The 26969-nt window shown below is 56.6% G+C and overlaps 1 protein-coding gene and 1 long non-coding RNA gene across 18 annotated transcripts in view; one reads left to right on the forward strand and one right to left on the reverse strand.

Annotated features, from left to right (window-relative positions):
• Window positions 1-3245: 3245 nt before the first annotated feature.
• Window positions 3246-26969, reverse strand: part of Col27a1 (collagen type XXVII alpha 1 chain) — a 118312-nt gene continuing 94588 nt past the window's right edge. For 4 of the 6 annotated variants that reach the window (XM_013073745.3, XM_004849506.4, XM_087183323.1 and 1 more), the window contains 25 exons: window positions 24648-24755; window positions 20088-20141; window positions 19903-20010; window positions 18937-18990; window positions 18351-18404; window positions 15520-15576; window positions 15334-15387; window positions 14914-14967; window positions 14614-14667; window positions 13970-14023; window positions 13785-13892; window positions 13288-13395; window positions 12734-12841; window positions 12344-12397; window positions 11884-11946; window positions 11715-11768; window positions 11530-11565; window positions 11401-11418; window positions 11140-11175; window positions 10886-10912; window positions 9639-9704; window positions 7915-8083; window positions 6918-7027; window positions 6087-6305; window positions 3246-5151 (listed from right to left, as the gene is read on the reverse strand). In XM_013073745.3, coding sequence (XP_012929199.2) covers window positions 5005-5151; window positions 6087-6305; window positions 6918-7027; window positions 7915-8083; window positions 9639-9704; window positions 10886-10912; window positions 11140-11175; window positions 11401-11418; window positions 11530-11565; window positions 11715-11768; window positions 11884-11946; window positions 12344-12397; window positions 12734-12841; window positions 13288-13395; window positions 13785-13892; window positions 13970-14023; window positions 14614-14667; window positions 14914-14967; window positions 15334-15387; window positions 15520-15576; window positions 18351-18404; window positions 18937-18990; window positions 19903-20010; window positions 20088-20141; window positions 24648-24755 — 1974 coding nt within the window. In that variant the 3' untranslated portion in view covers window positions 3246-5004. Of the gene's footprint in view, window positions 5152-6086; window positions 6306-6917; window positions 7028-7914; window positions 8084-9638; window positions 9705-10885; window positions 10913-11139; window positions 11176-11400; window positions 11419-11529; window positions 11566-11714; window positions 11769-11883; window positions 11947-12069; window positions 12257-12343; window positions 12398-12733; window positions 12842-13287; window positions 13396-13784; window positions 13893-13969; window positions 14024-14613; window positions 14668-14913; window positions 14968-15333; window positions 15388-15519; window positions 15577-18350; window positions 18405-18936; window positions 18991-19870; window positions 20011-20087; window positions 20142-24647; window positions 24756-26969 lie in introns of those variants that run through there. The other 2 variants (XM_087183325.1, XM_087183326.1) reach the window with 2 other exon arrangements.
• On the forward strand, window positions 6304-24393 carry LOC106009778 (uncharacterized). 12 transcript variants are annotated; one of them, XR_015439873.1, is made up of 10 exons: window positions 6304-6497; window positions 6757-6844; window positions 13037-14098; window positions 14578-14679; window positions 14892-14987; window positions 18141-18288; window positions 18411-20366; window positions 20511-20594; window positions 21893-22019; window positions 22669-24393. It is a non-coding gene; the product is annotated as an uncharacterized LOC106009778 (long non-coding RNA). The 12 variants fall into 12 exon arrangements; XR_015439870.1 differs by having other exon boundaries at window positions 6304-6844; XR_015439872.1 differs by having other exon boundaries at window positions 6757-14098.

Below are 26969 nucleotides of genomic sequence, written 5' to 3' on the forward strand. Positions count from 1 at the left end.
TCCTGGGCTCTATGACGTGGCTCTTGCAGCCTGGGCAGGACACCTCTGAAGCTCCCTGTCTGGGGCAGGTGCCCGAGTGAAGAGAGTTGGGGACTCTGGGCTGCGTGGGCACTGAGAACCCGGAAATGCAGCGCAAGTTTTAAAACATCGAATCCCAGTATGAACTCAATGGCTTGTGATTTGTCCTTTCTTCTAGATGAAAAGTGCAGAGAGGTTCTGATTCATACAGCTCCCCAGGAACAGTGGAAGGAATTAAGGAAGAAAGATATCTGAACAGAAAGCTGTGGGTTCCGATACCCAGATACATTTAAATTTCAGAGAAACAACTTTTCTCAGTCTAAGTACATCAGAAATATTGCATGAGGCACACTTACACTCAAAAGTATTTATTGTTTGTATGAAATTAAATTTATCTGGGCCCCCTATATTTTTATTTGCTAAATCTGGCAGCTTTATCTCCCAGACTTTTTCTGATGTACTTCTTCCAAGGTGGGTGCTATAGTGATTTCCCTCAAGAACCTCACAGGCAAGAATTCCTCATGGAAGCATTCTTTGCAATAAAAATCCAGATGTTATGGGGCCAGGGATTTAGCTCAGTGGTTTCACCGCCTGCTGTGCAAGCGCAAGGACCCGAGTTTGACCCCTGGTACCAAATAAAACCCCCAAAAAACCCCAGATGTTGACTGGGTGTGGTGGTACATGCCTGTAATCCCAGAACTTGGGAGTCTGAGGCAGGAGGATTGCCACAAGTTTGAGGCCACCCTGAACTACATATCAAGACCCTGTCTCAAAAAAAAAAAAAAAAAACAACAGAAAAAAACAAAAGAAAAAATCAGATGTCCATCAGCTGAAGAATGGTCTAAAAAGGTGTGATCAGGCAGGAGATGTTGCTCAGAGGCACAACGCCTGGCTGGGAAGTAAGCACAAGGTCCTGAATTTGACCCCCTCCTGCACAGAAAAAAAAAGGTATGCGGTCTGTTGACCTAGTATGCATTCAGCTTGACATGACTGCGGCCATCTTGACTTGCCAGGCACGGTTCCCCCCACAATTTCCCCACATAGCTTTCCAGGTATATGAAGTTTTACCACTGGACCCTGCCACCAGGAATGTGCCCAAGTCCTTGATATTAGCTTAGGATAAACCAGGTAATGTTCCAGCTTGGATGAAGTCACTTCTGACCTAACTCATACGTGGGCTCCTCCTTCTGACTCAAACTGTGAGGACCCACAAGCTCTCATGGCTGCCTAGGACTATGCTTCTGCCAGTAGGTCCCCCAGTAAATGGCAGCCTGCAATCCTGGATCTGTCTGCCTTTCCTGGGCCTCATAGCACCCCCAGGGCCCATTCTCACACTCTGGGGCTGGATTGGTCCAGAACAATACAATGGAATATCACCCAGCCATACAAAGGAGTGAAGTATTGATGTACACTGCAGCATAGATGACCTTAACAACATTATGCTGAGTGAAAGAATGTTATGTCACAAAAGGTCACATGTCCCATGATTCCATTTATTCAAAATATCCAAAATGAGGGCCAGGGATTTAGCTCAGTGGTTCCACCACCTGCCTTGCAAGCAGAAGGTCCCGAGTTCGATCCCTGGTACCAACCCCCCCCCCCAAAAAAAATCCAAAATGAGCAAAACCATAGAGATAAAAAGCAGATAGGTGGTTTTCCAGGTTGGAGGAGAGGAGAATTGGAAGTGACTGCTTAAAAGGTTTTTTTGGGGGGGTGATGACATTAGTATGGAATTAGATTATCTGTAATTTACACACCATGAATACACTGAATGGCATTAACAGTAAATTTTATGCTATGTACATTTTAGCGTGGTAATTACAATAGAGAATTGCTCTTTAACCTCAATGTGCCTCCACCTTATGTGTTACGGGTTCCACTGTATCCCTAAAAGATGGGTTGAAGTCCTGACTCCTCATGAGTACCTGTGAATGTGACCTTATTTGAAGATCAGATTGGGGCTGGGGATTTAGTTCAGTGGTACCTCACCTGCCTCTCAAGTGCAAGGTCCTGAGTTCGATCCCTGATATCAGAAAAAAAAAAATCAGGTCTTTGCAAGGGTTATCAAATTAAGAGGTCTTAGAATCAGCCTTGACCCTATATGGCTGTGTCTTTATAAAAAGAGGTGAAACCAGGTGTGGTGGCCCAGGCCTGTAAGCTCAGCACTCTGGGGGCTTTAGACAGTGTAAGACCGCTGGCCTTACCAAATGCTCCGAGGACCTGACTATAGTGAAGCACACCCAGGGATCCCAGCGGTGCCTTCAGAATGTAAGACCAAGGCCTTACCAAATGCTCCGAGGAGCTGACTGCAGCGAAGAACACCCGGGAAGGAACACACCGGACAAGTTGGAAAACAGACCTTTATTAGTCTGACCAGACAGCACTCCCAAAGCAAAATAGCTTAGAGAGGCAACTGGCTCAGAATCCGAGGCTGTTTTTATAGGGGGTTGAGGGGGAAGTTAACAGATAGAATTAAAGAAAAGGGGACAAAGGTTAGTGGTCAACTGTCACGTATTGATGGTCAGCAGGCATTTGCAGCTTGTTCTAAAAATTGTGGTGCCTGGAACATCAGTTCCGGCCAAACAAGGAGTTGAGTAGTTTACTTTGGGAATTTAGGTCTGTTACAGATTTTTATCTAGTGTCCCAAAACTAACAAGCATCTTTATCCATTAACTCACATTTAATCACAATGGGGCTGGAGAAAAGGAACAAAGGTTATGCAGTCCCACAACAGGAGCATGGCAAGTTCATGGCCAGCCTAGCAATTTAGCCACTTAGCAAGACTGTCTCGAAATAAAAAAGACAAAATAGGACTGGAGATGTAGCTCAGTGTGAAGGCCTTCAGTTCAATTCCCCAGCACCACACGAAAAGAAGGAAAAAAAACCCAAATACAGAGAGATAGGGAGAATGCCATGTGAACGCCAAGGGAAACGCTGGACGCTGCAGGTGGAAGCCAAGGGACACAGGGCCTGAGGATGGGGCTCAGTGGCAGTGCTCGGCCCGCGTGTAACTCCTGGTTCCACTCTCAGCAGTGCAAACTCCCAAGGTGAAAGGAAGGCCCCTGCACTGGGTCTGGCCTGTGGACACTTTACTTCCTACTTTTAGGAGAGAAAGCGTTCCTGGTACTTACTGCCACCAAGTGTGCAGATGCAGGACCACCTCAGCGCTCCATCCCTGGAGCCCCCCACCCCCCTTCTAGAGAGAAGCACAGGCCACAGACATGTCATTCTATTGCTTCAGTTTTAAATATTTATTTAAAATCCAGAAGGGAAAAGGAGAAACAGAACCCGCTGGGGTTTTAACACACTGACATTTGGACAGGGACAAAGAGAAGACAGCAGGTAAATCCGAAGACAAGACGGAGGCCAGGCGGAGACTGGTGGTGTGGGGAAACGACGCGCTGAGATGAGGCTGGAGCTGCAATGTGGATGAAAATGCGCTTCCGTGGGGAGTGGGAGCAGGCGGGGTGGGCGGCAGGAAGCATCCGAGAGTGAGGTATTAAATAATGAAAATCAAATCCATTTCCAACAAGAGACAACTTTAGAAATATACAAATACAGAGACTTTCATATAAATTTTCCCCTTCTATAGAAATAATTCCATAGTTAAGTTCAGACTCCCAATTCAGGGCTTGACTTGTTTGCAGATAGACTAACACAGTTCAGATGGCACCGGATGTCACTATCACACAGAGGGCCAAGATACTCATAGTTATTCTTTTCTCCTCAGCCCAAATGGACACTTGGTGCTAATGACAGTGGGGTTTAAGGACAGTGAGAAAGCAAGGGCGCTGACCGAAGGGTTCCTGGGAGGGAGGGCCTCTCAGAGGCCATGTGGCCTTGTGAGTCAGCTCTGTGTTTACATCCACCTTGAGGCTGCCCTGGCTGAGTGGGCTGCTCCAGGAATTGGATTCTGCAAGGTTAAGGTTCCCGGAACCTCTCCCGTGCATGCCTCCAAGGCAAGCTGGACCTCCCTCCAGGACAGGAAAGGCCAAGTCAGAATGCTTCCTAAAAGGGCAGATATTTCAAAGTCCGTAAATTAAAAGGAAATCCCTACTTCCTGTTTCTGGTAAGGTCTTTTGTTTCTTTCTTTGCTTTTCTGTTGTTGTTTTTGCTCCCCCCACCCCTCCCTCTTTTCTTTTACTCCTTAGTAGATTACCTGATGAACACAAGGGTGATGCTAGGAAAATTTAAAGAGTCCCCACACTTTTTCATTTGGAAGACAGAGAAAGATGTGGATGATGTCCCACATCAAAAAGTTTCTTCAAAGTCTGTGGCAAAAATAGTAGCACCTTCAGAATATTAAATAGGTTTTTTTTCCTTAAAAAAAATCACATACGCTATCGAGACAATTGGGAGCACCAGCAATTTCACAGTGGGAGGTAGCAAACGTGGGTCCCCCAGCCCCGAGGATCTCGCCTCTTCCCACCCCCTGGTTGCTCTTTCTCATCCTCTCACCTCTTTCCCAGGTGAAAAAAAATAGTAACACACCCTCTTTGTTTGTTTAAATAAAAATATATATAGATACCTCTTTCTCTCCTTTTCTCCTTTTTCATGTCTCCTTTCTAATATTGCACATCAAAAGCTCCCTGGCAGGGCCCAGCTAACGAGGTGCCCCCTTCCCTCAAGTTGGCTTCAACACAGGGCTCTTTGGGCAAGAAGCCGGGCAGGAAAGGGGTGGCCACAGAGCTGAGAGACAAGTCACCGGGCTCAGGTGGGTTGCGGGCCCAGCTTGCTCTGGCTGGTTCTTTGGTTGGTCTTTGGGGCTAAGCTGGGATCGATCATTCCCAAGAACAGCCTGTGCCCTGCTACCCCCTTCCCCTACTCCTACTGAGCAGACAACACCTGGGGCCTGCCTAAGGGTCCTTGGGCAGAGGGCTTGCCTCTTCTGGGGCCACGTGCCCCTCAGTACCCTTCCCTTGCCTCCTCCTCCTCCTCCTCCTCTTCCCTCCCTTAAGAGGCCTGGAGGAGCCTGGAGGTCAGAGGTCAGAGGAAGCACGCGGGTCCAACTTCAAGGCGGTACTGCTTCCCTGGTGAGGCAGGAGGGAGGTTGTCCACACCGACGATGGGCAGCTGCTGGGGGTCCTGGGTGCGGAAGGTGAAGAGCGTCTGATGCCAGTGGCCATCATGGACCTTGGGCAGAAGGAAGAGGGTACACATGAGTTTGTGTGGCTCTCATCTCCTGCCATGCACATTTTAATCAGCTTTCCTCCCAGTGCCATTTCACTGTAGTAATGGTCTATATTTGTATACTCAAGTTGTTTCTATTTTTTAATTCTTGCAATGTTTAAAAAACACCATTGTAACCAAACCTTTGTGCACATTCTTAACTATTTCCCTACAACAAATTCTAGAAGTAGAATTGCAGGACCAAAGGATAAATACACATCTAAGGCTTGGGATATATATGAAATACATATTTGGATATATATTAATCATAGCTGCTGTCCAGAAAGCCTCTACTGTTTGATTTTGCCCTATAGCTTCATGTGGGAGTGCTGGGTTCACCACACCCTCACTAATACTATGCATTATCAGTTTTGTTCCATCTTACAAAACTGTTTTTTGCCTTTTTTTGTTGTTGTCGTTCCGGGGACTGAACTTAGGACCTTGTGCTTTTGAGTCAGGCGTGGTGCCACTCACTGAGCTAAATCCCTGGCTCTGTTTTTTGCCTTTTGAGAACTTTCTATCTCTCCCTTCCCCCCAAACCCACCCTGTTTGGGGCATGGAAAAATGACAAAGAACATTAAGAGGAAAAATTATCCTGACCAAGATAGGGCCAAAGAGAAGAAATAAACATAGTATGCATTTGCAAGTGTGCTTGAAAGAGGATCTACTAATCCATGGACTTTTTACCAGCCCAGACTTTCCCTGAGAAGACACCAGCAGAGGAAAGTGAATAAAAAACATTTTAGAAAACTGTTCAGTGTGACAATAAAAGCATATATATAAAATGCTAATATAGTATAAGACTATTAGACATACTCTTATCACCAACGGAAGTTTTTCCAAAATAGTTTTCCCCACTGTCCTCGCCTGCAGGGCCCATGAGAGGCTCCAACAGTTACCTTGCAGCCATCCACAGATACCTCTGGCCTCAGCTGACCCCCAGCTTTGAAGATCTGCCCATTCCAGGCCCGGAAGCGCACAGCCTGCTTGGCCGGGGTGTGCCCCGGGCCCTCCTGCCACACGGTCACGTTCAGGCAGTGGATGGTGATGTGCTGCGTCACCTCAGAGCTGAGCAGGTGCAAAAAGTTCATCTGTACCCGGCTGACAGCAAACTCCACCTGTGGGGAACACAGTGAGCAGGGACGGGATGAGCCGTTTCCTGGGAGGCCTTTCCCGCCTTTGCACCCTGCCGTGTGACTGCCTGAAAGACAGAAACAGAGATTTGCGAGCTGGTCTCAGCTCCTAGGAATAGGACATGGAGGCTGGCTGCTGCCCCTGGGCCGGACCCAGTTCCACCTCCCATGGTACAAGTGAGTAGCCTCAGGGGCCACTTTGTCTGTTGCTCTGCCCTGCACCATCTGATATGCTCCGCCCCAAGATAGGCGCTCAGCTGGTGGGCAGTGGATGGGACTTAACAGCACCACGTGTAGCTCTGTACAGCCCCACGCTCGAGGCTCCCCAGGCCAGGCCCACGTGATAGCCACCCTGCTTTAGATACCAGGTGGGAGAGTCGACCTTGCAGGGGCTTGGAAACCACAGATTATATTATTATTTCTGGTCCATCCCCAGTTCACAGATGAGGAAACTGAGCCTGGGAAAGAAGAGGTGACTTTCCAGCCCACACAGGAAGACAGGCAGGGCTTGGAACAGAACTGAGGTTAGGTGGAGCCCAGGGCAGGGTGGGGTCAGAGAGGGTCAGCCTGGTAGGCGGTGGGGGGTCACATGGGCACCTTGGAGGCCGTGATGGGCTTCAGGCAGGTCTGTCCGCCATGTGTGAAGTTGCAGGAGACTTCAATGGTGTCCGACGCACAGCCAAGGTTAGGATCCACCCAGTAGGTACCTGCAGGCAGTGGGGCAGGGGTGACAGGAACCACCAGGGAGGAGCCAGGACTTGGCTCTGCAGAGGGACCCACCCCTTGTGACCAGCTGTGCCCCATTTGGGCATGGAGTCGGGGGTTCCTGGAGCCCCAGGGATGGAAGGAAGCCTTCTGGGGAGAGCTCATGGCCGGGAGAGCCCCAGAGGGGTCCCACGTGTAAGGTTTCCCTGTTGCCCCTGGGATGTGTTTCAGAGGAGCCACTGAGGCTGAGACAGTCCGTATCATCTGCCAGAGGGAGCTAGGGAGCACCGGGACGGACACTCCAAGGCCAGGGCTTCCCCAGGGGCTCGGGAAAGTGGCTCAGGCTTTTGCCCTGGCAGCCAGGCACTTCTGCCTGTATCTGGCTCCCCGTGCTGGGCTTCCGGGCAGCCAAACACACCGCAGCTGAGAAGAGGACACCAGGCCATCTAGTCCCAGCTCTGCCACCAGAGAAGGGGAGGTGGCTTGGGTGTGCTGCGGTGCATCCCAGTTTGCAGATGAGATCTCAGGGAGGTGCAGAGAGGGGGATATCTGGGCCCACCCAGGAAGCCCCCCTGGGACTGGGGCTCCCCTGCCAAAGCTTGGGGGCTCTTATGTCAATGCACTGAGATGGTTGTCGCCATCTGTGGGCTCCGGAAGAGTGGGCCCACTTCTCCGTGTCCCCCATAATATCCTCACGACAAGGCCCACCCTACTGGGAGGTACTGTTGAATGAATATCTGCCTGTGTGTCTGTCTCTCTGAGGCCAAGATGTGCAGAGAATCCAGTTCTTCATCTGCCCCAGCACTTCCTGGAACTAGCCCCCTACCTAGCCCACCCCACCCCACCCTGGGCAGGACGCCCCTTCTCTGGCCCCCACAGGCTCTCTCACCGTCTGCCATCTTCTGCTCACAGTCCATGAGGTCCCGGCAGACCCGGGCGGGGTTCTCTTTGGTGCCCAGGGGCGTCTTAATGCTCTGGATGAGATTGCTGAGGTAGTGTAAGGTTTTGAAGATCTCCCCTCCCTGGTCCAGCACCAGCCGGTCCGGATAGCTGTACCCCTGTCACAGGAGAGGTCCAGGCCAAGATCAAGGCCCAGGGCCCCAACTCCTCATACCTCTGAGCCCCCCACCCAGGCTCCTGGCTGGCCAGGGCTGGGTCTCTCTTCTCCTCCCAGATAAAGAAACGGGGACCAGGGATGGGGGGCGGGCGTCACAGGTCAGCCTAGGTCTTCTGCCACAGGAAGAGCCCCGGGACCAAGGCAGAGAGGATGCACAGGATGCTGGGAAGCGGCCCCCAGCCCTATGGGGAGAGAGTCTGGCAGAGGAGAGAGGCCAAACTGGGGGCCTTCCGGGCCCTTCTGGGCCCCCCTAGATATTGGGGGCCCTGAGAGGCACCAGGACACAGAACCGGGACCACCAGGACAAGCCTCAGGAGGCAGGCTTCAGCTCAGAGAAGGAGCAGGTCTCCCGCAGGGGGGTGTGGGGTGCTGGAGGGCAGGGCCTATGGGGTGCCCTGCCTGGCTGCCTGACATCAAGTCCTTTTCCAGAGCCACACATCAGAGCTAAATAAGCCCCTCAACCCCCGTGGAAGGCAGCAGTCATATGCGTGCGGGTGTGTGCGTGCGGGTGTGAACATGTCTGCAGGCACGTGGGTCAAAGACCTGCAGCCGCTCACCCTGCCTGTGCCTGCCACCCGGACACACAGTGTTGCCTTCCAGACTCCTCTGCCATTAGTGGGGGTCACAGGACTGATTCATCCCGTGCAATGGGAGCAAAGTGACAGACACCCCAGAAAGGCCTGGGAGAAAGAGGGCAGAGCCCACGCAGCAGACTGGGGCTGTCATTTCTACAGCAATTAGCCTTCACGTGCACAAGAAATAAATTGTACTGAATTCTGTTGCAACTGACCTAATACCACGTGCAACGGGGCAAGGGCATCGCAAATAGAGCTGTTTTGTTTTGTCTTTGTTTTGAGACAGGGTATCACCACACAGCCCAGCCCCAACTGCTAGGTAGCCCAGGGTGCCCTCAAGCTTCCAATCTTCCTGCGTCAGCCTTCCGAGTGCTGCAATTACAGGTGTGCACCGTACACAGAGCTTTTCTCAGTGGTGATGCCAAGCTTGCTGCAGCTGCACCCTGGGCATCTCTATGTCCTTTGCTGGCCTCCCCGAATGGATGGCGAGGGGCATGTGCATGCTTCTTCCCCTCTAGACTTTGAGCCAGATGCCCAGCAAAGGGAACAAACAAAATGCTGGTTGGCAGTCTGAGCTGGGAGCAGTGAGTTCCCTGTCACTCAAAGCGGGCAAGGCTGCAAAGGGAGCTCCCTCCTGACAGGACTGGCTACAGGACGCCAAGGCCCTTCTCTGCCTGGCCCAAAGGCCAGGATCTCAGCAGAGCTCAAGGGCCGACCATGAGTTCTTTGCTCCCTTGGGGTGACACAGTGCCCAGGGTTGCTTATGTGACCCTGGGCTTGCTGCTGCCCCGAGCCTCAGTAACTCAGATGGCTCCTCCATCTGTGACCGGCTGGAGGTGAGGAAGAGGTGCAGGCCACGCCCAGGCACTGGTCTCCAATTTCTTCTGGGAATGGAGACCACTCAGGCAGAGCTCCTGGTACCTCTGATCTGAGTGCTCCGTTAGTGTCCATCCATGTCTGGAAAGCTGCCCCGAGGTCATCTTGTTGCTGTGCAGGGAAAGACAAGGTACAAACTCCAGGCACCGAGCAGGGTCCCCAAAAGGGGGAGCCCAGACCCACCCCAGCTTCTCTGGCATGGCCAGGCCACATCCCCTCTGCAGAGAGAGCTGGCGCTGGTCCTGGCCCTCTCTTCCTCTAGCTTCAGCTGCCCCGTGCCTGTCTGCAGATATCAGTGTGACAGGCCGACTGGCCAGATGCTCCGGTCCCCAGGCTGGGGGCCCTTTCTCCATGACCGCACAGCCCCCGTGTTCTCTCTCTGCCTTGCATTGTGCTAGTATCATCTGCACTTGAGCCCCTGGCCCTGGCTTGGCAGAGACACTGCCACAGTTCTCCCATGATCACAGGAGGTGAGAACCTGGGCAGCGAGTCAAGCCAGGATCGGGGGCTCGAGCGGCACTCTGGGGGACTCCTCAGGGCCAAATGCCAGCCCTGCCCATTCTGATCGGCACCAGCTGGGGCCAGCTGCTCAGCCTCTCTGTCTCAATTTCCTTGTCCTTTTTTTTTTTTGGTACCAGGGATCGAACTCAGGACCTTGTGCTATCGAGGCAGGCTGTGGAACCATTAAGCTAAATCCCCAGGTCCAGCTCTCTTCTTATCAGTGAGAAGGACAAGGGCAGGCTGTGCAGGAGGAGGAGGCTAGGGACAGACAGCGACATCTCTATGGGCAGCAGAACGGCCAGGCAGCGACAAGTGGAGAGACAAGAGAAGCAGAGGTTCGGAGTGACTCTGGCCAAGGGCTCCTGCTCTGTTCAGCCCTCCTTGGGCCCCTGCTCTGGAACGCTGTCCCGGCCCAATCCTATGGGTGCAGTACCATGAGGACACATTTGTCCTTGGGCTGGGGGAAGCCATGTTCTCCAGCAGGGCTGTGGCACCCAGGGCAGGGCCCAATCTGCCCACTGCCTGACTCTGGGCTGAGAATCCCAGGTAGGGGACCTCAGCATCCACCCTCCTGTGTGGGACACACAGACAGGACCTCACACTCTACCAGAAAAAACTTGGTTTTCCTGCCTCCTGGCCCAGGGGCCCAGGACAAGGAGAGAAGGACCTAGGCATGCCCGGGTCCAGCTGGGCTTCCTGCCACCATAGCCAGAGAAGGCTCAGCGGCTCCTCCCCATCTCACTACCCAGATCCTCCCCCAAGCAGGCCGAAGAGAACATTCCCCAACTTACAAGCTGGATGGGGTGTCCTGGGGGACCCTGCAAAAGAAGACTTGGGGTCAGTGTTGGGTGGGGACAGGCCCAGCTACCATCTGGTCTCTGTTCTCCTGGAGGGCTGGCTGTCCCGGGTCTACAACCTTCCAGAAGGCTGTGACCTCTAAGAAGCACTTGAGGCCTGTAAGACTCAGGGTCTGTCTGCAGACAAAGCCATTCGGGAGCCCTCCTCCTGCCCGGGGCTCCATGATGCCCAGCACGCAGTTACCTACCGGTGGCCCGGGCTGCCCTCTCCGGCCAGGAGGACCCTGGAGGAAGAGGAGAAGATCGTGAGGGCCAGGCCAGCAAGTGCCTGCTACCTGGCCACCGCAGGCCCTACCCAGGGAGCCCGAGACGTAGGGATGACGGCTCCCCCATGCTGAGGGTACAGATGGGAAGAGTGGGGTCCAAAGCGGAAGGGGAAATGTGGGGACATCTGTCATCGTGGAGGAGAACCCAGAGTGCCACCCCTGTCCCCACCTTGCCCCACTCACCTTTGGACCTTGCAGTCCCTGGCAGAAGATACAAGTGGGAAACAGAGTTAGGGGGCCTGGGCAGAGCCATGGCCCCAGAAGAACCCACCCCACCTCACCCCACAAGACAGCCCCAGCCCCTCTACTCACCCAGCCCCCTCGGCTGCCTTTGTCACCCTTCCGACCCTGCAACAAAATGCAGACAGGGCTCAGAGGGGAAGTCTCATTTTCCAGACGGGGAAACTGAGGCTTGGACCAGCCCTGGGCCACAGAGATGATCTGGAACTGGGAGGACAAAGACACCCGGCAGCCCTCCTCCCCACCCCTGCACGTACCGGGAGTCCCGAGGGTCCCAGGCTTCCGAGGGGCCCAATGATGCCTTCCTTCCCCTAGAGGAGAGAGACGGGGTCTGGGGACAGGGTCGGGGAGACATGTGTCCAACCGGCTGAGGGCTGGCCAGCCTCGGGGCGACTGTCCCTGCTGGGGCACGGAGGAAGGACTCACCATCAAGCCAGGAGGCCCCCGGGGGCCCTGGATGCCTTTGAAGCCGATGTCACCAGGGGGACCCTGTGGGGAGCAAAGGGAGCTGCTGGGCCCTGGGGGAGAGGCGCTGCCGGAGGGTCCTCAGGAAGAGAAACCGAAGCCCCCAGTTATTTAGCAATACAGCTGTGCACCATGCAGTGTACACCTCTGGTCTTGATTCTGTCAAGATCTTCCACTCTTATTCCTCCCATTTGGAAATCAAGGTTTAAAGAGACCGCCAGACAGGCCTGAGGCGCGGAGCAGGTAACTGAGCAGGCCGGGAGCCTCAGTGCGTGGGAGGGAGGAAGAACTGGCCGGTGGCTCAGGCCCGCTTCCAGCTGTGTTTCAGCCCACACTGAGAGTTTGTGGAATGAAGAAATGCATGAATGAGAGGGTGGGTGGGGACCCCACAGGGGCAGGCACAAGCAGGGGTCCGCCATACCTTGGGTCCGAAGAGGCCGGCCACGCCGGGAAAGCCTGTTTCGCCAGAGTCGCCCTGCAGGGACAACAGCAGTCCATGGGGAGGGTGGAGCAAGAATAGGGGTGCCCCACGCCCTGTGCCAGGGACGAGGGACACTCAGGAGTTCCTGCCCCAGGCCTTCAGGGAAGACAGGGGAAGGACCCACAACCCCCAGCAGTCCAGTCCGAAAGCTCCACGGAGGAACGATCCCCTAAAAGCAGCCCCCATTCATGAGGGTCTGCTGTGTCTTGAGGCTGAGCAAACATGTTCCCCCGTCTCCCCAAGGAGATGCTATTTAGAGACTCCCAGAGGGCAAGAATCTGCTCAGAGTCACAACGGACTCCACAGCGTGCACACCCTGGACTCACTCACCGGCTGGCCTTTGGAGCCCAGCTCCCCCTGGGTCCCAGGAAGTCCCGTTCCACCCTCTGTCCCCCGCTTGCCAGGAGGACCCAGCTGCCCAGGAAATCCACTTTCACCCTGAAACAAATACACCAAAATGACCAGTCAAGGGGGAGAGTGGTTCTGGGTCCCCTGAAGTCTCAGGATGTCTCGTGAAGAGGGAAGTCTGGGGGTGGCTGGTCCATGCCTGAGCCTCCTGAAGACGTCTCCTTTCTTACCCTGCACCACAGGCCCTCTCCCACACTGCCTCCCTCTTTGTTTCTCCCCACCCAGGCCCTTCAACGAAGGAAGCCTGACACCAGGAGCCCCCTGGCATCTGTTGTTGTACAAAGGCCCACAAGAGGGCGCGCGTGGACAACACAGCAGCAGTGGATGTTTCTGTGGCCTGGTAGGGGGCAGTATTTACAGCTGGGTCAAGATCGGGGCTGGGACCCCCGAGGAAGATCAACAAGGTGAATTTCATTTTCACCAGTCCCAGGACAAACAGGGAGGAGGACGGGCAGGTAGATTAAGAAGCCTCTGACCTTGAATCCCGGGGGCCCCTGTGTTCCAGGCAAGCCAGCCACACCTGGATTTCCTCTCCTCCCGGCAGGCCCCAAGGGGCCAGGGTCCCCATCATCTCCCTGCTCTCCCTGTAAAGAAAGCAGGCAGAGGTGGTGGGGTGGGATATGTCTTGGGTTGCAGGAGGCGGGGTGGAGGGACACAGTGGAGGGAGGGAGGTGACACCCAGCCTTTGCAAGATGTCTGGGCCCAGGGGCAGGAGCAGCTGAGGATCTGTGAGTGGGGACAGGAAGGAGTTCCAGCCACACACGGGCTGGGCTCAGGCTCGGCGACCTTCGGGTGCTGCACTCCCAGGTCCCGAGGGATGAGGGGACCGTCCTCCCGGGCATGCCAGGCAACGTCTCCACGTTGGCTCTGCCTCACCAGTTTTTCAGCCTGCTTCTCTGGCCAGCAGCCTGTGGCAGTCCCCCCACACCTGTCCCAAACGCAGACCTCCTCCGCCGCCCTCAAGCCTGCTCACCTGCTGTCCTGCTCGACCATCCCCGCCAGGAAGCCCGTCCGGTCCAGCGGCACCCTCAGGGCCTTGCCTCCCCACCAGGCCCCGAGGCCCCGGCAGCCCCTGCAGCCCCTGAGGGCATAGAAGAAGTGGGGTGAGAGCTTCGGGGAGGACAAGGGCTGGTGGGAGAGCAGCAGCGTGCCACTCACCTGGATGCCCCTCCGGCCTGGTGCCCCAGCCTTGCCTGGCCTTCCCTTTGGGCCCTGGAAAAACAAAAGCAAGGCCAATGTCAGAGGCTGCCCGGAGGAGGAGCGGACTCCAGATGAAGGTGGCCCTTGGTGAGTGTCAGGCCCCACAAGGGGTCCAGGGTCAGGGCCACCGGTGAGGTCAGCCACTGCTGACCCTGTGCTGCTGAGTCCTGTGTCACCTCTCCGGGCCTTGCTGTCAAGCCCTGGGTGGTGTCTTCAGTCAGACGCGCTCAGGACTGGCCAGGCCATCGACTGAGAGTGCGGCCCGAGGGGCACGGTGGGAGGTGCACTTGGGCAAGAGGTGCAGGGGCCTAGGGCACCTCGGCCCTCTCCTCTCCCTGCAGACCCCTTGGCTCTGTCTCTAGCTTCTCTGGCTCTGCAGGGTGTGACGGCAGATGGAGAAGCCGGGGGTCTCTGGGCCCTGACCGCCCTGGGTCCCAGTCCCAGTGGCTGACCTCCCACAGGCGGGTCCCTGCCTGGAGCCCCTGCAGAGTGGGCCACAGGGCTCGTGGTGGAGGGTCTGTTCCCTCCCAGCCCCGCCTTCACTCGCTGTCTCTCTCCCTCCCCAGGCCTCAGTTTCCCTGGTGGGCAGCCAGCCCTTTTACCTCTTCGCCTTTTGATCCTTTGGGTCCTGGCCGCCCCCGGGGTCCCAGATGCCCCTGCAAACCAAGGTGAGATGACGTAAGGCAGCCCCAGGATTCTCCGCCTGGAGGGGGAGGGTGGGAAGGGGTTTGGGGGTGCAGGCTCTAGGGCCGCCCCCAGGTCGGGGCAGGAGAGACCAGAAGGGGCTCCCTTTCGGGGCCTCCTGCAAGGAAGGTCCCTTTCAGTACCAAAGGGCCCGATCGGCTCTTCAATCATCCCTGCTCCACCCACTTCCGGGCAGGAGGCCAGGAGAGACCACTCACGGGTTGGCCCTGCTGGCCAGGCTTTCCACGGAGTCCATGCACACCCTCCTGTCCCTGGAAAGCAAGGGAGACAGGTGAGGGGCCGCCCTGGAGGGGCCGGGGCCAGGGTGGAGCTGGGAGTCCCATGTCGCCGCCTGCTCTGAGCCTCAGCTTCCTCGTCTGCAAGACAGTGAGGCAGTGACGCCGCCAGCACACCGCGGGGGAGGAAGGGCCGAGCCCGGCAGCCCCGTGGCTGGCAGCAGAGCTGTTCCTGCCACTGACGGGATGTGCGGCCCTCGGAGGGGAAGGGCTGCTCAGGACCACGCTGGGGACTGTCGGCCGACACAGGCACAGAGAAATCAGGCCTGGCTTCTGGCCTGGGCAGTGCAGTGCCCTCCCAGGACATGGCCGTCCTGCCAGGAGGGGAGGCTCCATACTTACAGGGTATCCAGGGTCCCCAGGCTCCCCTCGGTCTCCTCGATGGCCCATGGGGCCCTGAATGACAAGGACAACAGTAAACTATGGCACATACCTCCTCGGGGCTCTCTGAGGCCTCCCCTGCCCACTTGGCAGGAGGGCCGGGCTCCAGGGGACCCCATCCCGCCCCAGGGACAGAAGGGGCCTTACCCGATCTCCCGGAGGCCCAGGGGGGCCCTCGGCCTTGCCGTCCTCACCCTGTTCTCCCTGTGGACACAGAGCCAGCTTTAGTTTTGCTTCTGTTTGTTTTGATTTTCTGAGACAGGGTCTCGCTATGCAGTTAGGTTGGCTTTAAACTCACTACATAGGCCCAGGCCGGCCTCAAACTCCAGGAGATCCTCCTGCCTCAGCCTCCTGAGTGCTGGGATTGCTAGCGTGCATGACCACACTCCACAGAACCAACTTTAGAACAAGTCACCCATCCTGGGGAACTGGGGAGTCCAGGCTGGGAAGGGCTTCCTTCAGAAATGAAGTTCAGCCTTGGGAGGGTAGTAGATGGGGAGAGGCAGATCAGGAAGAGAGAGGGAGGCGTGCGTGTCTGAGCGGACCCAGGTGTGGAGCCAGGATCTTGGAGCACAGACAGTGCTCTCTGTTCTCCACCCGCAGCCCTGGGACTATGCCCCTCTCATCTCTGAGCTGCTTTTCTCGGCTGGGTTGGGGGGGCAGTGAAGGCACAATGGGTGGTGCGTGTGGAGGAGCAGGTAGGAGTCCGAGCCACAGTGGCTGGCAGGTGGCATGCGTGGGCACTGCCCAGCTGGATGCAGGCACTCACTGAAGGCTTCCGGCAGCCCTCGTTACCCCCATCTCACAGAGCAGGTACAGGGAGGTGACGGCAGCGTCTGGGTGACTCAGTGGAAGTCCCTTTCTCACCGTGGGACACACTTCCGCCCCTTGCTGGGTGCTCCGGAAGAGGCAGGGGCTGCCCCAAGGCGCATGAGCAGCAACTGAGGGTCTTGTCCAAGGGAAGAAGCTGAAGGACAGGCCTGTCGGCCCCAGAGGGCGCTGCTGCCCCTCACAGACAGCTGTTCAGACTGCTGTCCTTGTAGTGGTAACAGCAGTGACCACACGTCCCATGGATGTGGCCAGGGGCACAGTGAGGAGGGACAGAGTTTAGCACTGAGACCCTGGGGACACCGTAAGCCCTGGCCTGGGGCAGGACAGGGGGCTGGATGCCTCTGGCCAGCACAAGGAAGGTGTAAGTGGGCGAGCCCAGGGCAACGGGCTCAGGGTGCCAGCCCCCCAGACTGGTGCCAGCTCCTGGGGGTTCCTTTCTAGGCAGGGGCTCAAGCCAGGGGATCCTGGCCGCCTGCAGAGCTTGAGGGAGGCCCAAGGCAGTAGGGCAGGGAATGGTGCCGGGCCAGTGAGTGGAGGGCTGGTGGCCGAGGCCCTTGGCTCTGAGCTCTGTGGCTCCTGTGGGTAGTGGCTGCACAAAAGCAGGCTCAGCCAGGGGCCTAGAACCAGCTGTACCCAGGGGGGCGGCTGCACTCTGGTCCCACCGCGGAGGGCGGCAGGGGTCTAGGGGCCTGTGGGGCAAGGTGCCAGTGTTTATCTGGCATATTCCTTGTGCTGGACACGTGGTGAAGTTTGTCTCACAGTGTGTCACAAAATCTATACAGCAACCTATGCTGCTGTCCCACTTTACAGATGGGGAAACTGAGGCTCGAGGAGGAAAGGGTCTCAGTTAAAGCCACTCAGGAATCAAGGGCCAAAAGGAACTCTCCAGAGCACCCCAGCACACACCTAGCCAAGGTGGCCTCAGGTTGGGGTGCATTTTTAATACTGGAAAGCCACTCCCCAGACCTGCTGTCAGAGTCACATCCCTCCCGTTCGTTGCCACCTCCTCGTGGACCTGTGTCCCATGGTGGGAGGCACTCTGGCTTCTCAGTCGGGGCCTGGTTTTGGCTAGGGGTGCAGGGCCTGGTGTCGGACAGACAGTCTGCATCCTGGCCCTGCCACTGTCCTGCTGGTCCCAAGCAAGTCCAGGACCCCGGGGAACTCAGTCCCCAACTCCCACCCCACCATGCGGAACAGTGACACCTTCGTGCCCGGGTCACGGTGAGGAGTAAGGGAGAAGTTCAGGGACAGAGCAGGCGCGCTCCTGTGCTTCAGTAGGTGGTCCCCAACCCGCCCTAGCACCTTCCACTTTGTGGTTGGCTGTTCATCGGGCGACTACAACAGCTGTGCACCACATGACGCCATTTCCACCCTGAAGGGGGCGCCTAGTGACAGTGGTGGCTTCTGGGCTTGCTCCTGGTCCCTTCTGAGCCAGCCCAGGGGACTGGCGGCACTTCCTGCAGGCTGGGCAGAACTTGCAGTGCTTGGGGCAGATCTGCACTCCGAGCAGGGACCGGCCGGCCGTAAGGGCCATGCGTGCGTCAGGCCAGGCGGCGTGACTCGGCCCCAGCAGGGCTGACTTAGTGGGGCACTGACTCAGCAGAAGGCAGGAAGCCTGGGGAGGCTCAGGGACCAGGCGCTGGGCAGCCTGCTGGGAGGCATCCTTACTGCTGAGAGGTTGAGGGAGGAGGAGAGGAAGGGAAACTCGGAGACCTGGTTTCAGTGTCACTGGGCGCTGTCTTTGGACGTGACCCAGGCACCCCCTGCACGGGAGAGTCCCCAACCATCCGGGTTCCTGACAACTCCTTTCCTGTCCAAAGCCTGGAGCCCAGGTGGGGGCGGGCGTCCCCACTGGGCCTCCGCACTCTCCAGTCCCCTCCTCTCCCCCACTGCCTGGTGTCATCTGTGTGCAAGTCTTCCTTTCCACGTTCGCGTAGACAAGGGGTGACCCGGTCGTCCCATGGCTGACGTCATTTCTCCTGCGAGCCTAACTGGAGACTGCCCCTGACCCTGCCCTGGGCACGAAGATGACCCCCTCGCAGAGTGATGGCCGCAGTCCCACAGCTCCTGCCCCAAGGACCCCAGGTGTGCCTTCCCGCTGAGCCCAGACCAGAGGGGCAGCTGCCTTTCCAAGTTGGAACACCCACCTTCTCGCCTTTTGGTCCGGGAGGCCCGAGGGGTCCCACAATGCCTTTGTGTCCCTGCAGGCAAACAAGATGGAGAGGAGAGGAGGCATGAGGACCCAGGAGGGCAAACGACAAGTGGGGACACCAGGCGGTACAGCAGGGTCCCAGCTCTGACCCAACCTTCTGTGTGGTTCTGAGCATTGCTTCCAGACAAGCCCTGCAGCAGACACATCTCTCTGGGTATGCTAGCTTGGACGGCCAGCCCTTCCCAGGGAAGGCAGGGACAGGAGCAGGACAGATGCCACCTCAAGGGGGTCCCTGGGCGCCCCGATGGGCTGAGCTCCTCTGTCCCTCAGGGGGTCCCTGCAGCTCTGGGTAAGGCAGATGGAGCTCACTTGGGACAGCGCTGTACCTGTCTCCCCAACCCGTCCCATCCTTGGCCCCTACCGCCACCCTCAGGGGTGGGCCCAGGAGCTCCCTGGCACAGAGGCGCTGAATCTTTGGGGCACCGGGGTGGCCCTTAGCTGGGGGTGGCTGGGGGAGCTGAGGCTGCGGGACAGTGTTCCAGAGAGGGGAGGGAGACTTCCTCAAGGCAGCTTCCGCTTACGTTGTAACCAGCCAGTCCCGGTTCTCCTTGGACCCCCATCCGTCCTGGAGCACCCTAGGGGGAGGAGTCCCCGTCGGTATGGAGTGGGTGTCCCAGCCGGGACCCTCTCCCCAGGCACCAGCCCCACCGGCCCTTCCTTGTCCCTGCTCGTAGGACTTTCAGGAGCTGCTTAAACAGAGCCCTGATGACAATTTAAAGTTTACACACTTATGGCTACATCAGTGTCGTTTAGAACGAATAGGCTCCAAGCTCCTCCCTCTGAATCCTTTCCCTCCATCCTACTCTGGCCTGTGCTCAGGAGGTCGCTTGTGTCCAGGGCACCCAAGGGGTGAAGCACTGTCTCACAGAGCGCCCCGGTCACCAGCTCCCAGCTCACACCCACAGTGGCACATGGGTAGCAGGAAGCAGCCACGTGGAAGCATTTACACCGAGGGAGCAACGATGGCCATACCCCATGGCTGCGTCACTGCCCATAGCCACCTCTGGGATGCCACATCAGCCTCCTCTTGCCTGCCCCGGCCTCGCTAGGCTATGACCCTGCAGCTGTCATACCCCTCTGGGTTCTTTTCTTCAGGGAGCCCAGAAAGGCCTTGGGACAGCCCTGGTGTCATCGAGTGGCTGGCAGCACTTGGCCTGGTCCTCCTGGATCTATCTCCAGGAGGAAAACTCCTTGTTGGATAAAAACACCCCCAAAGGCCTGGCACCTCCCTCACCCCTGCCGCATAGCAGGACTTTATTAACCCGGGACCCACAGATCCCTTCAATCAGCAAGGACTGCTCCTCTGTGGACTCGAGCACCCCAGGACTGCAGCTTTCTGCAGGTTCCCACGGGGACCCTGGAGTGGCACAAGGTGGCTGACATGATGAACAGCGGGTGTGCAGCTCACAGTTGGGCCCGGTGCCTCCCTCCCTGCCCAGGCCCCTGCCAGCCTACCCGAACTCCCACACCGTGGCCAGAGGCCTCACCGTTGGTCCCAGGCTGCCCCGGGAGCCTTTGGGGCCTGGGGTGCCAGGGGCTCCAGAGTCTCCAGGGACGCCCATCTCACCCAGCTGTCCGGGGTGGCCCTTGGCACCCTGCAGGGGAAAGAGGCTGTCACCGGGCTGGCAGAGGCAGGGTGGGGACAGGGCACCATGTGGCACGGGGCACCCACCTTGGCTCCCATCCGGCCCTTCTCGCCTTGCTTCCCTGGTTTTCCTTCGGGACCCTGAAGGGAGAGAGGGGCAAGCTGAGAGCGGATCCAGGCAGATCCAGGAAGCATGAGGCTGCTGGCCCTGGGCTCCCAAACAGATGCCGTGACCTGGTTCCCGTGCGGCCCTGAGTGTGACACGATGCCCCATCTGAGCAGCGGGACAGCGCCCCACGCCTCTGCCAGAGCTGAGGATCCAGCTCCAGGGTTGGAGCGGACTTGCAGGCCCAGGGCCTGGCCACAGTGAGCGCTGCCCCTGGGATGGGTGGGGGAGGGGCTCTGCTGTCATCATGGTTACCGCCGCCAAGGGGCACACTCGGGACAGCTCCCTGCAAATCACCTGCCACCTTCTTCTTCTCTGACAGGCTCCTGTGCCCCTCCCCACAGGCACTCCAAAATGTAGCCCTGGCCAGCGGAGAGAGGTTTGGCTTTGTCTCCACAGCTGTCAGGGAAACTGCTCAGTAGCGGTGGGTGAGTATGCATGTGAGTGTGAGATACAGAGACAGAGAAAAGAGAGTGCCATCCCTCGGGCCACCAGGTTGGGATGTACTAGGGGTAGGGCAGGCAGTGTGTCTGGTTTGGAAGGGACTTTCTGACTTTGAGCCTTGAAGGAGTTGGGAAGAACATTTATGCTTTTGACAAGCTTGTTTGATTTAATCCCTCTGGTTGCATTAACAGAGGCACAAACTATAGGATGAGGGAGGTGATGGTCCCATCACCTGACTACCTGTGACGGAAGAGGGGTAGGAAGGGGCAGTTGGTCCTAGACTCCCGTCTGCAGATTTCTGAAGCCAGGTGCTCTGGGTGGTCAGTGCCTGGGAATCACAGGAGGCCAGCTTTGATGCAACACAAGACAGAAATGTCTGCTACGAAAGAACATGGAACTGGGTATGGGAGAGCACGACTCTGCACAGCAGCCCTCAGGGAGAGGGGACTATGGCCCTAGAAGGAGCCAGGCACAGACTGCCACATCCTGCTGCTTGAGTCCTCGTGTGACCCTGACCAGTCCCCTGGGCCTCAGTCTCCCCAGCTGGATTAGAAAAGTCTTAGACCAGCCCCTCGCTCCCCAGTTGGAGGCCTTGAACCATGGCCACTGTGACCAGGAAACTTAATTCTTCACGTTATTTAACTTTGATTTGGAAAGCTCACGCTGAATTCGGTTACTGGTGGACACTTTTAAGTGTATGCTTGAAACAACTTAGGTTTATGGACCTACATTTTCAACTGTACATTTTATGAAGTCTTAAGTACAGATCAGGTCTTTCTGGTGAAAATTAATATCTGAATTGAGATGTGTTGTGAGCATAAATGACACATCAGATCTAAAAGGTTTAGTACCGAAAAGAGAATGGGGCCAGGCGTGGTGGCACATGCCTATAATCCCAGCATGCAGGAGGCTGAGGCAGGGGGATCCTTGTGAGTTAAAGGCTGGTCTGGGCTACATAGTGAGTTCAAGACTGGCCTGAACTACCTAGCAAGACTCTGTCTTTAAAAAAACCCAACCCCACGGTGCCTGCCTCGCAAGGGCAAGGTTCTGAGTTTGATCCCCCGTACCATAAAAAAAAAAAACAAACCAACCTCCCCAAAAGAAAATAGAATGGAAAAGCTCAAAATAATGATTTTTAATACTGATTACATGTTGAAATCATATTTTGTATCTATCAGGCTAAATAAAATGCATTGTTAAAATCAATCTCACCTATTTCTTTGTACCTTTTTAAAACGTGTCTACTAAGTTTTAAATTCTTGTATTCTGTTTCCCCTGCCAGCGCTGGACTAAGTGACCTCAAGGTCTCTCGATTCTTCCATCGTAAAATATCAGCCACCATGACCTTCACGGCGGCCCACATCCACACCCCACATGGACCCTCACCGGATTCTCCCGGGTGTCAGGAGGTAGGAGCTATTTATCCATCCTACCGCAGGGCTAAAGAAACCAAAGCTCCCAGAGACGACCCAGCCTGGCCGGGCAGTGCCTGGAGGACCCACAGGCCAGGCCAATGACACAGGGCTGGTGGATTGGCCGGTGGACCGGGGTGACCCCAGGGGTGGACAGACCCAGGATCCAGGGTTGGGGACAGGAGACTGGGCCTCCCCAGAACGGGGTGCTGCCAGTCCCGACGGTTCTCCCTGAAGGGGACCCTGAGGACCATGGTGGGAGCACCCCGGGGGCGGTGGTGGCTGGGATGGAGACTGGCAGGACACAGTCATGGATCACACAGTGATGGGGACGTGAGCTGAGAAACGCAGCGCCTGGCACCTCAGAGTGCACTCACTTACTCACAGGGGCCTCTGACATTTCTAGGCGACAGCATCTAGGGCAGTGATGGCGAACCTTTTAGAGCTTTCATTGATAACAAACGGCAGGCCATGGCAAGGGTGCCATAGATTCGCCACCACTAACCTGGGGGACCTGGGGCTGTGTACGCATGGCATGTCGCTGACCACATGGGGACGTGTGTGCATCGCTCGCTGCAGATGCATTTCTGCAAAGGCCCCGGGTGGCTTATAAAATTCTATTTTTAAATACTCAACTGTTTCCCAGACAAACACTGGGAGGTCTTTGTCCTACAGTCCTGCTGCCAAAGAGACTCAAATGCAAGCCCCTCACTGTCTCCGTTACCTGACACACACGCAGGCTGCCCCAGATGCTCTCTCCCATCCAGCAGATGAGAACCGTGCATGACAGCAAAATACCAGCATCAACACTGCTTCCACCACCAAGGCCACCACCGTCAGCATCACAAGCCCGGCACTGCCTCTGTCATATCACCACCACCCGTTCCGGTCACCCCTCCCCCAGGCTCATAAAGACAATCTTTTACATTTCTACTGCATTCCTATTTCTTATTTCTTTGCAGATGAGAAATCCAGGGCTCAGAAAAGGGGAGTAATTTGCCCTAAGTCAGAAAGTGTGGATTCTCTTGCAGGAACCTGGACTCAACCTTTAGACTCTGAGATATCTTCCAAAGACATTTCTGCCACTGTTACTACCCATTCTACAGTTGAGACTCAAAACTCACTAAAAAGGGGTCCTTGGAATGTTGGAACTCAAAGTGATCTTATGTGAGCCTTAGCACACATTCTTTCCACCTTTTTCATCATACCAAGGGCAAGACCAGAGAGGGCGAGAGGCAAGTGAAAAGTCACACAGCAAGTTACCGATGGAGAATCGGGGCTAGGCCCCTCCTGCTAAATTCCCTCTGGCCCATTTCCCTGTGGCTGAGTCAAGCCTGGGGAAGCCTCCAGCAAGGCAAGTCTGACCGAGCGCCCGTGTTCCTCTCTGGCTCATGATGAGCTCATTCTCTTACAGCTGCCCAGAGGATTAGCACTTTATTCTATTTTTAGGAAACAAACATTTTCCCACAACTGGTTTGTTGCAGGCTAATTTGGATCCACCCCAGATTACTCGTTTCTACACTGGAGGAGTGAAAATGAACGTCATGAGCAGGCCTGGATAGACGGGGGTGCTGGGCCCAGGTCCCAGATGCAAATCTCTCTGCTGGGGGCAGGAGGAGGAAGACCCCAGTGCTGAGGCCAGGCCCCACCTGCCCCCTCCGTGCAGGACGCCCTCGGGCTGCAAGGTGCCTGGTCCTCCCGGGTGACACACATCCAGCTCAGATTCGGGGACCTACCAGGGGCCTGCCATGAAGTCAGGATCCACGCATCAGTCAAATACTAGAAACAGCTCGGATGTAGGGCCTGGGTTCCAGCTGGGTCAGAGCAGAGGCCAAGAAGTGCCAACTCAAGCTCCAGCCCTGCCCATTCTTACTGTGTGAGTCTGGGCAGGTTCCTTGACCTCTCTGGTCTTCCCAGTCCCCAGGGGTTGCTATCAGTACCAAAGAGGAGCACGCTGGAGGGCACTGGTATCCACAGACACTGAGACAGGACATTTCTTCTCCACATCCCTCAAGGGCAGGGACCCCATTCACCCTTCTGCCTCAGGGACCTGGCCAGGAGACACTGTTGGCGTCTTTGCACAGGCTGAGTAGATTCCTCTAGGGTGGAAGAGCAGAGCTTCTCTGACTGCCTTCTCACTCAGTAGAGTTTGGTCACCTTGGTGCCTGGCCCCAGCTGGGTGGTAAAGACATCAATGTAAGCCAGTCAAATCCTAGGCTCAGTGGGGCCAGATATGCACAGGGTTCTGCATCCTCCTGGGGCTCAGGGCCCAGCATGGGACCAGGGATGGCATTCTAGGCTGAGTGATGGCTGTGGGGACAGCTGAAGGCCAAGTGGAGTGAAGCAGGTGACAGGGGAGGAAGAAGGGAAAGACTCAGATACACAGCATGTGCAAAGGCCCGGGAGTGGAGCAGGCCTGCCCGAGGACTCCAGAACAGCTCGGTGTGGCAGGGAGGGGCCAGGTGGGGGAGGCTGGGAGGCTGAGCAGGGCGGGGCACTGGTTGGTGCTGCGTTGAACTTGAGGGTGAAACAAGGTCCACCACGTTTTTGGTGGCGGCTGTCAAAAGCTCCCGCCCAGCTGCCCTAGCAGGCGTGAGTGTCCCCTCCATCCCCAACTGTACTCACCCGGATGCCAGTGATGCCAGGAGGCCCAGGGTGCCCGTCCTCGCCCTTCAGCCCTTCCTGGCCTTTCTCACCACGTTCACCGTCAGGCCCTGGGTCCCCCCTGTCCCCCTGTGTCAGAAGGCCAGGAGGAGCAGAGAGAGGGGAGTACAGATGAGTCACCAGGTCACAAGTGCCCCAAGCCCCAGGGCTGCATGGTGTCCACAGCCACCCACCCTGGGTTCCTCGACAGCTCTCTGAGCCGCCCTGGGAAACATCAAAGCCATGAGGACTTTCCCTGTCCCTGCCTTCACTGGGGCCAGGCCAGGGCTCAGAGAAGCCACAGTGCTGACACCACCTCCCCAGGAGTCCCCTGAATGGACCAGGTTTGGAGACAGTTGTTTTCCCAAGTTAGACATGCAGGGAGGACAGGAGCGGAGTGAGACTCAGACTGAGTTAGAAGATGCGCCCCAATGGCCCTCAGAACCAGCTGCATTTGCTTCTCTGAGGTGCGTCTGCAGCCCTTGCTCACATGGCCCTAGTTAGAGTAATACCGGTGACAAAGACTAAGCCAGGCTGTGACGGCCATGTCCAGGCCTGCAGCACAGAGGCCGCCCTTCTCAGACCATGCAGCTGGTTAGCGGAAAACTCCAGCCCAAAGGCCTGGTGCACTACTGTGCACCGCCCACCTTCCTGCTGCCTGTGTGAGCCATGGGGACCTTGCTGTCCTGCTGCTGCCTCCCCTGCATGCCACCACCCCCTCACTGTAGGACAAGCAGACGGCACCCACATTAGCACAGCACCCCCTTGGACTCAGCCAATTTTGGGTCTTTGGGCATGGATCAGACTCGATCCTCACAGAAGCCTTTCAAGGTAGAGCCTCTTTCTGTCCTGTTTTACAGATGAGGAAACTGAGGCACAGCTGAGTTAAGTCATTTGGCCTAAAGGCTCTCAGCTTGTAGAGGAGTTGGAGTTGGCAACAGGGGCTTGGACACCTGGCCGATTCCCTCAGAGAATAAGCCCAAAGGATGCATGCGGGCTCTTGTGGTTCTCCATGACAGCTGGCTTTGCAAAGGTTTTGGAGAAACCAACTCTATATATGGAGCTCCCTCCCTCATTTGTCACCTCCCATGTTCCTGGGGACCACAGAAGGGTTGGGCTCCTGCAGGGTGGGATGTGGGCTGCTTCCCTGGGCACTAGGGCAGAGCAGGAGTGAGGGGTGCAGCTTGGGCAGCGTCCATCCGAAAGCCATCTCCTGCCAGCTGGCAGGCCTGGTGGCCTTGGGCAAGTTTGCAATGGCTCAGTGGTAACAGGCCAGGAGGCTGGAAGAAGGGCAGGGCATGGAGTCACATGAACAAGGAAGGGACAGATCATGGCAGCAGGCTGGGAAAAGCAGTGTGGCTTTGCCAGTTTTGTTTCCCAGTGTTACACTTCACAAGGGATGCAGATAACTCATGTGCAGAGAGAGAGAGCAGCATGTAGAGGGCCCAGAGCAGGAGGCTGGTGCTTGGCCTGCTCGAGAAGAAGCTGGAGAACATGACCACTGTGAGCTCATCCCTGCACCCAGGGGCAGTGGCAGGGCACTTTCCAGCTCAGCCTAGGGACACAGATCACACAGCTGGGGGAAGGGTTGGTGCAGAGCAGGTCTGAGCACCAGGTGGGCTTCTGAGGTCCCATCCCACTGTGACTCTCAGGGTCCAAGAACAGCCTGGCACGAAGACAGGGGCCTGACTCCAGAGCTCTGCTCCTGGCTTGTCCACTTGGCCACTGGCTGTCCTGGCTCTCAGAGGAGGGTGCTCCCAGCAGCAGGGCTGGGTTTCAGGGACAGGCTGAGCTCCAGGGATGGCCAGCCCCCCAGTCCACAATCTGGGCTGCCACAACAGGGTGTGGCTGCTTGTGGATCCCATGCAGAATGGGTTCTGGGGGTGCCCAGACACCCCAAATCCTGGGATGCCTGCCAATGCTCCAAAGAGCCCTGGCAGTTGCCTGGCTCAAAGCTCTCAGTTTACACGTGGGAAAAAGTGAGGGCCAAAGAGAGGTGGAGACTCCATTACAGGGAGAACCCAGGCTCTGCCCCTTCCGATGTCGATGACCTGTGCTCCCCATCCTTGGCTCATGCTCCCTAAGTATTCCGACTGCTATGGCCCTGGGCAGTTTCCTCATTTGTGAATAAGGATCCAAGGGCATTGTAAGGCCTGAAGGAAAGAAGCCCTGTAGACAGCTTAGCCCAGTGCCTGGCAATGCGCACTGCTTATAAGAGAGTGATTATAGGTCACTGTGTCACTCTCACCATTGCCACCAAGAGATGACAGAGAGATGTTGGGCAAGAAGCACCCTACAAACTTT

This window comes from Heterocephalus glaber, unplaced genomic scaffold, assembly GCF_053883595.1.
Source record: "Heterocephalus glaber isolate CG9 unplaced genomic scaffold, H.glaber_assembly_v1.0 deba00001479, whole genome shotgun sequence".
Taxonomy (NCBI): domain Eukaryota; kingdom Metazoa; phylum Chordata; class Mammalia; order Rodentia; family Bathyergidae; genus Heterocephalus; species Heterocephalus glaber.